General features: G+C 46.4%; 1 protein-coding gene across 1 annotated transcript in view; it reads right to left on the minus strand.

Annotated features, from left to right (window-relative positions):
• LOC138737294 (piezo-type mechanosensitive ion channel component 2-like) overlaps positions 1-13436 on the minus strand; it is a 150460-nt gene that overhangs the window by 11346 nt on the left and 125678 nt on the right. The window contains exons 68-71 of the mRNA XM_069888047.1: positions 9616-9830; positions 8357-8515; positions 6361-6508; positions 3357-3545 (exon numbers count right to left, since the gene is read on the minus strand). Coding sequence (XP_069744148.1) covers positions 3357-3545; positions 6361-6508; positions 8357-8515; positions 9616-9830 — 711 coding nt within the window. The remainder of the gene's footprint in view (positions 1-3356; positions 3546-6360; positions 6509-8356; positions 8516-9615; positions 9831-13436) is intronic.

A 13436-nucleotide genomic window follows, 5' to 3' on the forward strand; every position in this document is an offset into this window, starting at 1 on the left:
TTGAAGGAGTACATGGTTAATGGCAGGACTCTTAATAGTGTGGAAGAACAGAGGGATCTTGGGATCTCTCAAGGTGACCAGGCAGGTTAATAGGGTAGTTAAGACGGCTTATGGTATGAGGTAAAACACAGAAGTCTAAAGACACTGTGGTTGAAATAAAAACACGGTGCTGGAGAAACTCAGCAGGTCAAACAGTGTCCTTTATATTACAAAGATAAAGATACAGAACCAACATTTTGGGTTTGAGTCCTTCATCAAGGTGTGACAAGATGTAGCCAGGTGTCCGAACATAATGGGGAGGGGGCGGCAGGGGAGAATCGTGGTCCCAAAGGAAGGAGGTATTAGGTGGATAAGGGAGGAAGGGTACACCAGCAAGCAGGGGGAGGAGGGATGTTTCTGTGAATGGAAAGGGAAGGGGGTAGAGAGCTGGTGGGAAAAAGAAAAAGAGGGATGGGGAAGGAGGGAGAACGCTAGCAAAAAACAGAGAAGAAAATGTTAATGCCATCCAGTTGGAGAGCACCCAGATGGAAAATTAAATGTTGTTCCTCCAATTTATGGATGGTTTTGGTGGGACAGCACATGATGCCATGGACAGACACGTCAGCATGGGAGTGGGAGATCCCTATATTGCTTCCTTCCTTTATGACGGTGCTTTCTCCCCCTCCCCATTATGTTAAGGCACTTGCCAACATTTTTTCATAACTTGATGAAGGGTTCAAGCCCGAAACGCTGGTTATGTATCTTGATCTTTGGTATATAAAGTACACTGTTTGATCTGCTGAGTTTCTTCAGCACTGTGTTTTTGCAGGTTATGGCATGCTGGCTTTCATTGGGAGAGGGATTAAGTTCGAGAGTCAAGAGGAAATGTCACAGCTCTATAAAACTCTGGTTAGACCACACTTGGAATATTGTGTTAGAATATTTCTGCTTCCAGGAAGGATGTGGAATTTTTAGATGAGATTTACCAGGTTGTTGCCCAGATTGGATAAAGTGCTTTGTGAAGCAAGGCCTTTGGAGTAAAGTTAGGACGAGAGCTGGCTTAATAGAGGGCAACAAGATTATTGGAGGAAGAAATAGGATGGAGGTTCCCAGGGCAACAATAGCAAATACTACAGGACGTCTGTATAAGATAAGGAGAGGAAAGTTTAAGGGAGGTGTCAGGAGTAAGTTTTTTTTGGCTCGAAGAGTAATGGGTACCTAGAATGCATTGTGAACAGTGGTGATAGAGGCTGGTTCAATGGGGACATTTAAAAGACTCTTGGACAGGCACATGGATGCAAGGGAAATAGTGTTATGGGTGTGAGGTAGGGAATGCTTAGATTGTTGAGTAAGATTACACAGGTCGGCACAACATTGTGGGCCGAAGGGCCTGTAATGTGCTGTAACGTTCTATGTTCCCAAGTCCTTTCATGTGCTCTTTTCTAGCATTCTTGTAATTGTCTAGAGCTCCATCAATTTATTTTTTCATGAGCCTCTCTTAAGCTGTTCCTTTCTTCTTAACGAGATTGTCTACATCCGTGTGCACCAAGGCTTTTCCACCTTACCATCCTTTTCCTGCCACAATGGAATATCCTGTTTTCTGACCATTTGCCACACTTCAGCCTTCCATTTCCTTGAGTGCGTTCACTCCCAATTTAAGCTCCTACCTAATAGCATCATATTTTCCCCCACCCCGATTAAAAGTTTTCTCATATTGTCTATGCTTGTACTTCCCAGCACATTGGTAAAGGAGAAAGTTGCAATCACGTTCTCCAAAATGCTCGTCTACTGACCTGATTCATTTCCCAATACCAGGTCAAGTACAGCTTCTCCACTCATTGGCCTATTTACTAATGGCATCAGGTACCTAGCCTGACCACACCTATAGAATTCCAATCCATGCAAACCCTTCATTCTAATTTGGTGTCAATCAATGTTAGGAAAGTTAAAGTCATCCATCACTACAACATTATTATCTGCCTCCTCATCTGCTCCTCAACGTTTCTGTTACTGTTAGAGCACAGTAAACAGGCCATTCAGCCCTTCTTGTCTGCACTAAAAAATTATTCCGCTAGCCCCATTGAACTGCACTCAGTCCACAACCCTCCGGATTTCTCCCATATTATCTATCTATAATACAATATCCAGGATATAGGAGTAGGACTTCACCCACACTGATTTAATAGCCTCCACTACTTTTCCCTTTTTCTTCAGCTGTGATAGTATCCCAGACCAGCACTGCCACTCCCCCCCCCCCACCTCTTTTCCCTCCCTTCCTGTCATTATTGAAACATTTAAAGCCTGGAACATCCAGCAGCCATTCCTTCCCCCGAGACAGCCAAGTCTCTGTAATGTCACAACGCTGCAGTTCCTTGAGTTAGATGAACTCTATTTCTCATACTCTTCGTATTCAGTAGACACATTTCACCCAAACAATTGACTCCATTTATGTTCCATACACTGCCTGTCCATCCTCAGTCTCCCTACGCATGGCATCTACCATTTCACCAGCTGCCCCATCATCTAACTCCGCACTCTAGCTGCAAACCCTCCCCAACAGCGATTACTACCTATGATGTCTTGGTCTTTAGCTTTCTCTTTCTCAATCCCTCTATTCACCCTTCAGGACCTCATCACTTTTCCCATATATGGAATTGGTACCACAACATCTGGCTGCTCCCTCCTCAAGAATTCTATAGAGCTGATCAGAGATGTTTCTGACCCTGAATGCTGGGGGTTCATTACATTGGTCACCACTTCTGCTGCTTTTTCTGGCAGTTCATTCCACATAATCCATCCCCCTGCCACTTTTTTTCTGCAAGATATGATCTGATTATCTGTAACCCTCTGAGGAAGAGTGAACAAATGGAAACATTCACTCTGGTCTACTCTCTACCTGACCTGCCATGAGTTTTCAAATATTTCACCTTGGCTAATCCTGCCTCCATTACATTCTCTGCTCCTCAGGAAACCACCATCGCCTGTTGTAGATTCTGTTCCAAGACCTGCTCATCACTTTGTTTCCCAGTATGTTGACTTGAGCATGTATTCTAAGACCAACACCCAAGGGAATCCTCAGGGAATGCTCACTGTCGCACTCTGGGCCATGTATTAAAGCCTCTTTTCCCATCACTTAGATATAAACTAGTCCCTGACACATATTTGAAGGGGGAATTGAACCTGGTGCCTTGGATAACATTTCACCCATCAGATGACAGGTTCTCAGTTGGGTTGGGATCCTGCTGTGCTTCTTACATAGAACACCCAGAGAAGTACCTCACTGGATAGAAGGTCCTTTGGAAAGGTTGAAAAAAGGTTCTCTGTGAACACAAGTTCTGTTCTCCCCCTTTCTTACATCAAAGGCTGTGATCGTTTACCTCGTATCCGCCAATGAAAATCTTGATGGAGACATCCAGGGGCTGGTTTGTCACACCCCCCACTGTTTTCACCAGTGACATGAAGAGCAGGGGGAACCACACGATGCAGATCAGCAGGGTGATGACAAGGCCTCCCATCCCATACTTCACCAACATGTTTTTCTTCTGCCCGACTGCCTGTGGGTACCTCTGAGGAGAAGATGGACACAGGAAGGTTATGGAGGGGCAGCACGGTTAGCTTAGCAGTTAGTGCAAAGCTGCTATAGTACCAGCGATTGGGACTGCGGTTCAAATCCCACGCTGTCCGTAAGGAGTTTGTACGTTCTCTCCGTGTCCGCGTGGGTTTTCTCCGGGGGCTCTGGTTTCCACCCACCGTTCAAAAACGTACCAGTTGTTGTAGGTCAATTGTATGTAATTGGGTGGTACAGGATCGTGGTCTGAAAGGGTCTGTTACCGTGCTGTATGTCTAAATTAAACTGAATTCAATTACAAAGCCATCTTAACTCGGGGAAGTGAGGAATGGTGCCCTGCAGGGTCGAAGGATGAGACACGAACCTCATCTTTTAAATAAAACATCAACTGCCAAAGCACACTACAGAGCTCACTTGGATTTTAACAGTGTGGAGGAACAGAGAGATTTTGGCGTTCATGTCCTTCGATCCCTCAAAGTTGCTGTGCAAGTGGATAGGGTGGTTAAGGTGGTGTGTGGTGAACTGGCCTTCACTAGAGCCATGAGGTGATGTTGCAGCTCTGTGAAACTCTGGCTAGATCACATTTGAAGTATTGTGTTCAGTTCTGGTCACCTTTTTACAGGAAGGCTGCAGATGCTTCAGAAAGGGTGCCAAGAAGATTTACCAGGATGTTGCTGGGATTGGAGAGCAAGTCTTATGAAACAAGCTTAACAGCCCTGGGGCGTTTTTCTTTAGAGTGACGAAGAATGAGAGGTGACTTAATAGAGGTATGCAGGATTATGATATGGCGGACAGTCTACGCCTTTTTCCAAGGGTGTCAATAGCAAATGCAGAGATGAGGAGAGGAAGGTTTGGGGGTGGGAGAGCGGAACATGTCAGAAGCAAGTTCTCTCCCCCCCCTCCCAACCACCACACACACACACACACAGAGTGGTGGGTGCCTGGAATGGTGGAGGCTGGTACAATAGGGACATTCAACAGACTCTTGGAGGGTTATGGGTGTGAAGTAAGGAATATTGCGGAGCAGGTTTACATAGGTCAGCACAACATCATGGGCTGAAGGGCCTGTACTACGCTATGTTCTGAGACAATCTCACAGACATCATCAGGTAAGATACTCACTCACCTGCAGAATAGGACAAATCAACAATCCAATCACAGAGGTCTGGGCCACCCCATCCATATTGACCTTTATCCACAGCCATACTGACCTTTATCCCCACCTACACGAATCCTTTCAATGCCCTGCCTACTCGTGGCTGTCTAAATGCTTCTTCTGGAATGACTGTGTCTGATTCCATCCTCTCCCCTGGCAGTATGTTCTTTGTCAGGTGCAAGAACAAAGAGGCAGCCAAGCTCCTGAATAAAAAGGTGGAAGGCGGAGGAGGAGCACAGGCTGACAGGTAAGAGGTAACAGGTAGATATTGGGGGAGGGTAGAAGAAGAAGAAGAAGAAGGAAAAGATGAGGTAATGGGGAGTGGTAGCTCTCTGAATGGAGAGGAAAGGGGGTGGGGAGCTGGAAGAAAGGAGAGAGGGATAGCGTAAGAGAGACCTGGAGGAGGGATTAAGGAGGTTGGTGTCAATGATGTTGGGTTGGAGAGCGCCCTAATTGAATGCAAGGGGTTGTTCCTCCATTTTGCGAGGGGTCTTGGTTTGGCAGTATATGACTGTAGAAAAAGCTGAGCTTCTGGCTATGTGAACCAATCTTCCCCCCCCCAGTAAATTAGGTAAGTAACAGCATTAAACTCTCTCAATGGATTAATCAGCACTCATTGCTTTCTGAAGGAATTCTCACGTTTCATCACATTCGGAAACAAGAATTAAAAAAAATACTTTGCTAAACTTGAATGAGCAGGAAAAAAGATGGGGAAGGCAGGGGAAGCCACTGGGTGTTGATCTAAAGATGAGAAGAGCATGCACTGGTCTTCATCCGGAGGTCTGGATGCGTGAGACCACAACCTACGGTGGAAGGGAAGCAGAACCTTCTGAACCTGTAAAGCTTTTCTTATTCTGTTTTTGGGATCTGTGCATTTCTGATAAGAATGGCCCCAATTCCCCTTGTGAATGAGCACAGCCCTGATGGTGAAAGCGCTTACCCAGTGCTATTGAGAAAGGAGCTCCAAATTTGGACGCAGCCACACTGAAGGGACAAGGATACATTTTGCACTAGGATGGTGATCCTTTGTGGTGGAGGTCACAGTTTGGGAGGCACTGCTGGAAGCGTAAAGGTGGGGTACTTTATCGATTGCATGCATCGGAGCAGGGAGAGAGGAAATAAATGTGCAGGGCAGCGACCAATGAAGTGGACTGCCTCGTCCTGGATGGAGTCGAGCTGCCAAGAAGTCCATCACACACCTAACTTGTACTTTGCAGACAGTCTCAGGACCTGAGACACTAGCAGAGGGCACCTGCCCCTGGTGCGAAGGGCTGATGAGATGATTTCAAGAGGGATGGCCACAGTACCAGGGTTGGTGGTGGAACTCCCCATGGTTGAGGGCCAAACGCCTAGCATTTTTGAAGTATACCATTACCTTGCCACTTCTCAGCCCTTGGCTGAACATTGCCTGGATCCGTACAGAGCTGGGCTGCTTCATTTGCTGAGGGCTAAACATCTCCAGATCTCACAATAGAAAGAATGACACCAGTGAAACCAAGGCCAGGACACTCCACAACTAACCAGAGTCTCCCTGAATTATTGCTACCCTACTACACGTTGTAACGACAGAAGCATCAGCTTAACTGGACAGCACTGTAAGCTGTTCTAAATACATCCAACACAAACTATAAAATCCCAGCTCAGAGAACCTACTCACCTTCTCGGACTCATTCCAGCACTTCAGGATGAAAGTGTTGGCATAAATGTCCTCCACACAAATCCAACTGGAGATGCTGAGTGTGGTATCTGTCCACATCCAGTCCATCACTGCTCTCAGCTCCATGAGAAAGGGCACCAAACGAAACCTGCAACCATCCAACGCGGGCTGTCAAAATGGAGGCTCTGCAATGCCCAGTGTCAGCTGAATAAATGACAGCTCCTCCTGGCTTGCACTCGTCATGTACAATTAAAACACACAAAATGTTGGAGAAGCTCAGCAGGTCAAACAGCATCACTTACGTAGCAAAGATAAAGATACAGAACCGACGCTTCGGGCTTGAGCCTTTCATCAAAGTATGAAAAAATGCTGGCAGGCGTCTGAACAAAAGAGTGGTGTGGGAGGGGAGGGGGGTAGGAGGGTGGCAAAGACAGGAGATGACAGGTGGAGAAAGGGGAATAGCAGCGATGAGGGGGAAGAGGGATGGCTGGGTGGGTCAGGGGAAAGGGAGGGGAGAACTGGAAAAACAGGAAAGGGGGAGGGGAAAGAAAAGGCAAGCAGAGAAGTTGATGTTAATGCCATCTGGCTGGAGGGTGCCCAGACTGAATACAAGGTGTTGTTCCTCCAATCTGCGGGTGGTTTGGGTGGGACAGTACACAAGGCCATGGACAGACATGCAAGTCTGGGAGTGTGATTCAGAATTGAAATGGTTGGCCACTGGGAGGTCACTGTGTTTGGGAATGGAGCAGAGGGGCTGAGCGAAGTGATCTCCCATTCTGTGACCAGTCTCTCTAATGTAGAGAATGACACAAAGCATTCACAATTAAACTTACTCCAAACCTATTGTCACATTCAACCAGAACCCCGTTTTGGTTATAAACGAATAAAGCTGCTGAAAAAAATCGGAAAATGAAGAGAGAACATGCTGGAAATATCCAGCAGGTCACGCAATGTGTCATCTGGTGGAAATGTTCACTCTTTGTTTCTTACTGTTAGGGATGACTGGCCTGCTGAGTGTTCTCAGAACCTTTTGCTGGTTTTTGAATTTCTGTGACCACACAGCCATTTGCCACTCTGATGGCTGAGGGTCCTGACCTTGATTGTACAAGGACAGCTTTGCACAAGGTCAGCTTTCTACACTGGCAGCTTTGATAACTGAACCGGTGTCCAGACCTTGATTGAACCAGGACATCGTGGGGATTTCCTCAAATTGGTCTGGGCCAGGTCGGCCTACTGCTTAGCTTGGACAAATCTCTGGCTCGCGCTTGTTCGATCTGGAGAATTCTGCCGAGAGCAGCAAAGTGCGTGATCAATATTAAACACAGCACAGTGTCTGTGGTCACCTTCACTGCACCAAGCCAATCACACAGAGTAAACCAATCCAGTGCTTTGGTTCCTGGATTAATAATCTACAACAGAGGTTTTCAAACTGCCCCCCTAAACTCACATTTCACCTCAAGTAATCCCTACGTCATCGACGCTCTGTGATATCGAAGGGGTGGCTTAAGGTGGTATGTGGGTGGGAAGGGAAGGTTGAGAATCACTGCTCCAGACCCAACTGTTACTGAAATATTTTGCTTGAGAAAAATTGTCATTGGCCCATTTCCTGAGTTCTGAATCCGTGCACATAACGAGTCAATGAGGGACAGTGGTTTTCAAACTTTTTCTTTCATACATCGCCTTAAGCCACTCCTTACTGATCACAGAGCACCGGTGGCATAGGGATTACTGAAGGTGGAATGTGAGTTGAGGGGGACAGTTTGAAAACCACTGATCTAGAACAACTATTTGCAACTTTCGTCCAGCCGTTGACCATGAAATGGTGGGTGAGGGGTAGGGCCAACACACCACTTCTGGATTGTGAATCAAAACAGTCAGTTGTTGTAACCATCAGGCTCACGATGCTGCAGTTCATCAGAGTTCACCCTCCACCAAGTGGCTAAAGCCTGCCTGTCCTTGGTCTCCCTCTATGCACTGGATCTGCATCTTCACTTACCCCTGAAAGAGGAAGAGGTTGAAGTAATTGTAGCTCTTTGTCAGGAAGTTGCCCAGTACTCTGTTTGGGTAGCCACATTTGATCTGATATGCTGACAGGCCAAAGTAAATGCACTTAACAAAATACCAAAGCTGGGCGATTTGATTTTGGTTAAACCTCCTGTAAAGATAAAAGTGGAAAGGCTTTTAGAAAACATGATGACGTGACAAAGCGTTCATTTCAGATAGTTGCCAGAGAAAGGGGGTGGGGGTGGGGGGTTGAGTCAAGGCCAAAGTGATGGACTTGATACAAAAATTCAATGCAGGAGAAACTCAGCAGGTGAAACAGTATACTTTATATAGGGGAGATAAAGATACATAACCAACATTTCAGGCCTGAACCCTTCATCAAAATATAGGCAGGCGTCTGAATGAATGGAATTGATGTTGAGCTTGCAAGCCAGCTTTTCTATCACTTCAATATTTATTTGGTGGAAAATTCTGTTCATCAATTTAATTTATTTTTAAGATGGGCTTTATTGACCATCTCATGTTGTTCTTGAGAAGGAGCTGGTGAGTAGCCATCTTCGAACATTACTGTCCTTCGAGTGAAGAAGCTCCCACAGTGCCAGTGATGAATGAGTTTTCAGGATCTGGACCCGGTGACAATGTCTTCACATAAAGGGAAAATTTAGAGACAGTGGATAGGGCCAAGAGAGGAGGGAATGAAGTGGAGCTGGGTGTTAAAGAATGTTGGGCCTGAGTGGTGGAACTCCCCACACTGTGGGTGAGTCACAGTGGTTCAGGTCGATGTCTCACAGGCACTAACCCAAGGGGGATTGGTCAAGGTCCCTCTGCAATTCCAGGATGATCAGGAAGAAACCAATATTAACAGAAAGAAAGTGGAACATCATCCGTTTAATGAGTGGGGGAAGCAGATCTCTCCCTTTAACTCTGGTGCCAAGGTAATGGCGGCAGTGAGCCCACTTTCTGATCCTTCCACCTTCTCAGTGCCACACAACATGAAACACTCCTGCATGGGTCTCCATAAATTCCAACTCTGGAATATCCCCCCCCACCTTCTCCACCCCACAGAGTCAGCCACTCTGAGGAAAGAGGATAGGAGCAGGACCACATTCTGGCACTGAACTGCAGGCCACTGAATGACAACTCCTGTCACTGTTGTCCAGGTCCTACAGTGAACAAGCACAAACATCAGCCCGACCTTAAGCAATCGGGTGGGAGTGAGATGGTCTTGTGTCCCAGAATTGTTTATATCACCTTTGAGTCATCCCAGGGAGAAGAAAGAACATCCAAAAATGGACTCCGATCACTAGAACCACCTGAAAGACAACCTTGCCCAAGACGGTCTTGCGGAGGTAGAGCGCCCGATCGACCACCATGCTGGCAAACTGAACGAGCACCATCACCAGGAATACTTGGGGCACGTGGTCCTCTGAGATGAACTCCGTGATGTCTGTGGCAACTGAGTGCTTCTGTGGAGGGAGGAGAAAACAATACTGGCAAGAGTGAAATCACAAATTGCCTTCAAGGTGTGGGCAGGGATTTAATTACATTCTGAGGGCACTCTACAAACATTACACCACATGCAGACGCGCGTGTCTTTGTGTGTTTATGGAGAAATTGGGTTGAGGTCTCACTGACACTGAGGTCCAGTTACCTTACCCACAGGTTGTCTTGGAGGTTTAAAAGCTGGGAGCAGTAGGGGGAAATACTATTTTGGAAGCTCGTGACTCAGATTTTACATGGTTATGGAGAGGTAAGAATATAGACCAGGAGCAATTGGGCTGAGTCCAACTTCACTCAGCTGAAAGGCTGGTGGAGGGACTTGTGGGTGAAGCGGCATCTGTGGGGGTAGGAGGAATGGTCAACATTGCAGGCTGAGGCAGTGCACCAGGACGCGCATGCGCATATCCACCATGTGCTTTGTTTCGGCTCCAGTGTTCAGCACGTTTTGCGCCTGCATTTTACGCAGCTGAGATGGGACTCGAAACCATAGCTTTGCGTGACAGGCGTTGGTGGAGGAGGCAGTAAGGACTTGCTCAAATAGGTTCCCACTGATCAAAGGCGTAACTCTGACATATGAACCACCTTGCATGTGGAGTAGCATTTAGGCTGAGGCCAAGCTACAAGTGGAAACAAATACCAAGATGTAAATAAGAGAATGACAGGGGAAGTGTTGGAAGCCCAGAGATGAAACAAAAGGAGGAAGACACAAAGGGTTCAGAAGAAAATAGAGCAAAGACCTAAATGTTTTTTTTTTCTAAACTTACAAAGGAAAAATTGATGACAGAGCTGGACCAATACAGGAAATGGAAGTACAGAGTAATGAAAAGGTTCACGCTGAAGGAGATAATCCAGGAAGTGGATTTGAGGAAGGAGGATGCAAGATATAAGTAAAGATAAGAGGAATGAGTAAGAGGCAGAAAAAGGAGTATGTCTGTGAGTGGCAGAATGAGAGGGAAGGGAGAAGGAGGGAATGAGAGAGAGAGAGAAAAAAAAATCAAAATTGTGTGAGGGAGATTTAATATCTTTTATATAAAAAAACAGGGCAAATCACTGGACCGGCAGCTTTGGAAGGACTGGAACACTGCTGATGTCCTACAGTTGCTTAAAAGAGCAGATATACTGAGTATCGGGCAATATGCTTAGTGTGGAATTCCGTACAGGAGTAGGTGAAGTTGCATAAGCTATTGCAGTTTTGGCCACCTAAATACAGGAAAGATATCAGTAGGATTGAAAGAGTGGAGTTATGATCAACAAGAATGTTTCAGGAACTGATTTACTAGAAAAGGTTAAACAGGTTAGAACTTTTATTCCCTGAAACTTAGAAGAATGGGGGGAGATTTGATTGAGGTTTACAAAATGATGATAGATATAAATAGAGTAAATGCAAGTAGGTTTTTCCACTGAGGTTGGGTGAGATATAAACCAAAGGACATGGATTAGGGGGGAATGGGGAGAAGTTCAGGGAAACATTAGGGGGAATTTCCTCATGCAGAGAGCTTGGAATGAATTGAAGTGGTGAATGCAGGCTCCATTTTGACGTTCAAGAAAAATTTGGATAAGAGGGGGTGTGGAGGGCTATGGTCTGGGTCATGAGGACAAAGCAGACACAGAAAGATGGGCCAAAGGGTGTTTCTGTGCTGTTGGTTCCACAGCGCCAGCAACCCAAATTAAAATTTAGCGCCGTCTGTAAGGAGTTTGTTCGTTCTCCCCGTGACCTGCGTGGGGGTTTCCCTGGTGCTCTGGTTTCCTCCCACCCTCCAAAAAAAAATGTATGGATTTGGTAGGTTAATTGGGCGGCACGGGTTTCACTGCCAAAATCAGCTTCCACCGTGCGGTAAATAAATTTTGAAAAATCACCTCGAGTTGAAAGGGTAATTGTTGGAAAAATCCTGAGGCCAGAGGCAGCTATCAATCACAGGCAATCATCGCAGACAAGTCAAAGGAAGGTTGAGACTGAGTGAAGTTCTGAAGTCACAAGGATCACTGAGGGCTGAGCGTTTTATGTGATCAATGCAGAATTGTAGCAGGGCACTGACAAAGCAGCAGGTTGTCAGGTGAACAAACATCCGTGGGAATCCGGGTTAATTGATAAGTGGAAACAGCTTCAGTGGCAGAGATGAACAACAGGAATGTTTATCCCTGGGTTAATACACATTGGTCTTCTGCAGGACTCAGGGGAGGGATCGTTACTTTCTGAGGCAGTTGGGGGAATCTGGGTAAACATGGAGTGTGGATGAGAAATTGTCAGCTAATTGCAAAACTGGTAAAATGGCCGCTGTGGAGGATGGAAGTTGTAAATCAATAGAGTGCCAGAAGCTGCAAAGTTAATCCAGAGAAATGAGAAATGGATCTGGAATAACCAAACAAGGCAAGGGAATAAACACTGAGCTACCCAAGGAGTAGAGAGAGTCAGGAACAGAGCAGGTTCCTCAGATGAATGACAGCATGGTTAGCGCAACACGTTCACAGCATCAGCGATTCATCTGGTCTGAGGTTCAAGTCCCACGCTGTCCAAAGGGATTTGTACCTTCTCCACGTGTTTTCCCTAGGGGCTCCGATTTCCTCCCACCCTTCAAAATGTACAGGGGTGCAGGTTAATGGGGTGTAAATTGGGTGGTGTGGGCTGAAATGGCCTCTTACTGTGCTAAACACAAATTTAAAATATAGGATATTGGGTTTTATAGGCTGGGGATTGATTTTGATTTAACAGCAGGAGGCATTGTTGGAATGGGACAAAATAACTAGACTATTCCAAAAGTCTTTTGTGGGATGGTGGTCAGTCCTCAGCAGGAAGACTGACAGCAGTAAAGGTGCACTATTTACCAAGATGTGAGTTAGCTCAAGAAATTGGCGCTGAGTGGAGACTGGCCATGCCAGGGTTGTACCTGTTGGAACGAGGGAGGCCAAGTGGAAATCAACTCAGGGTGCATCAGAATGCAGGGCTTCCTCTGCAGGAACCAAGCACTAACCCAAAGTGATGGTCTGAGGTTTAAAGAGGATGGAGTTGGATGTTCTACATTTGAGATGATGGTGCGAAACCCTCCACATGTTAACGAGGTACCTGAAGAAACACTTGAAATGCTGTAATGATTGTACACCATTGGAGCCTCACTGGCTTATACTGGGGAGACAAGCTATCACTGATCAGGGCACGACTTCTGTGGAAGTTCAGGTGGACCCTTTGTTGCTCAATGGTAGTCACACAGTCAGCCATTATGCTCAATCCAAACTGAGAGGAGCAGTTACTCACTTGGTAATTTAAAACCACTGAACACAGCACACATTTCATTTTCTTTCCAAATATTACATAACATTGAATGAGGCCACTCATCTCATCGAACCAATGCTGCCTTCCAGAGAGGTGCCTTCCAGAGAGGTGCCTTCCAGAGAGGTGCCTTCCAGAGAGGTGCCTTCCAGAGAGGTGCCTTCCAGAGAGGTGCCTTCCAGAGAGGTGCCTTCCAGAGAGGTGCCTTCCAGAGAGGTGCCTTCCAGAGAGGTGCCTTCCAGAGAGGTGCCTTCCAGAGAGGTGCCTTCCAGAGAGGTGCCTTCCAGAGAGGTGCCTTCCAGAGAGG

Source organism: Narcine bancroftii, chromosome 6, assembly GCF_036971445.1.
Source record: "Narcine bancroftii isolate sNarBan1 chromosome 6, sNarBan1.hap1, whole genome shotgun sequence".
NCBI lineage: Eukaryota > Metazoa > Chordata > Chondrichthyes > Torpediniformes > Narcinidae > Narcine > Narcine bancroftii.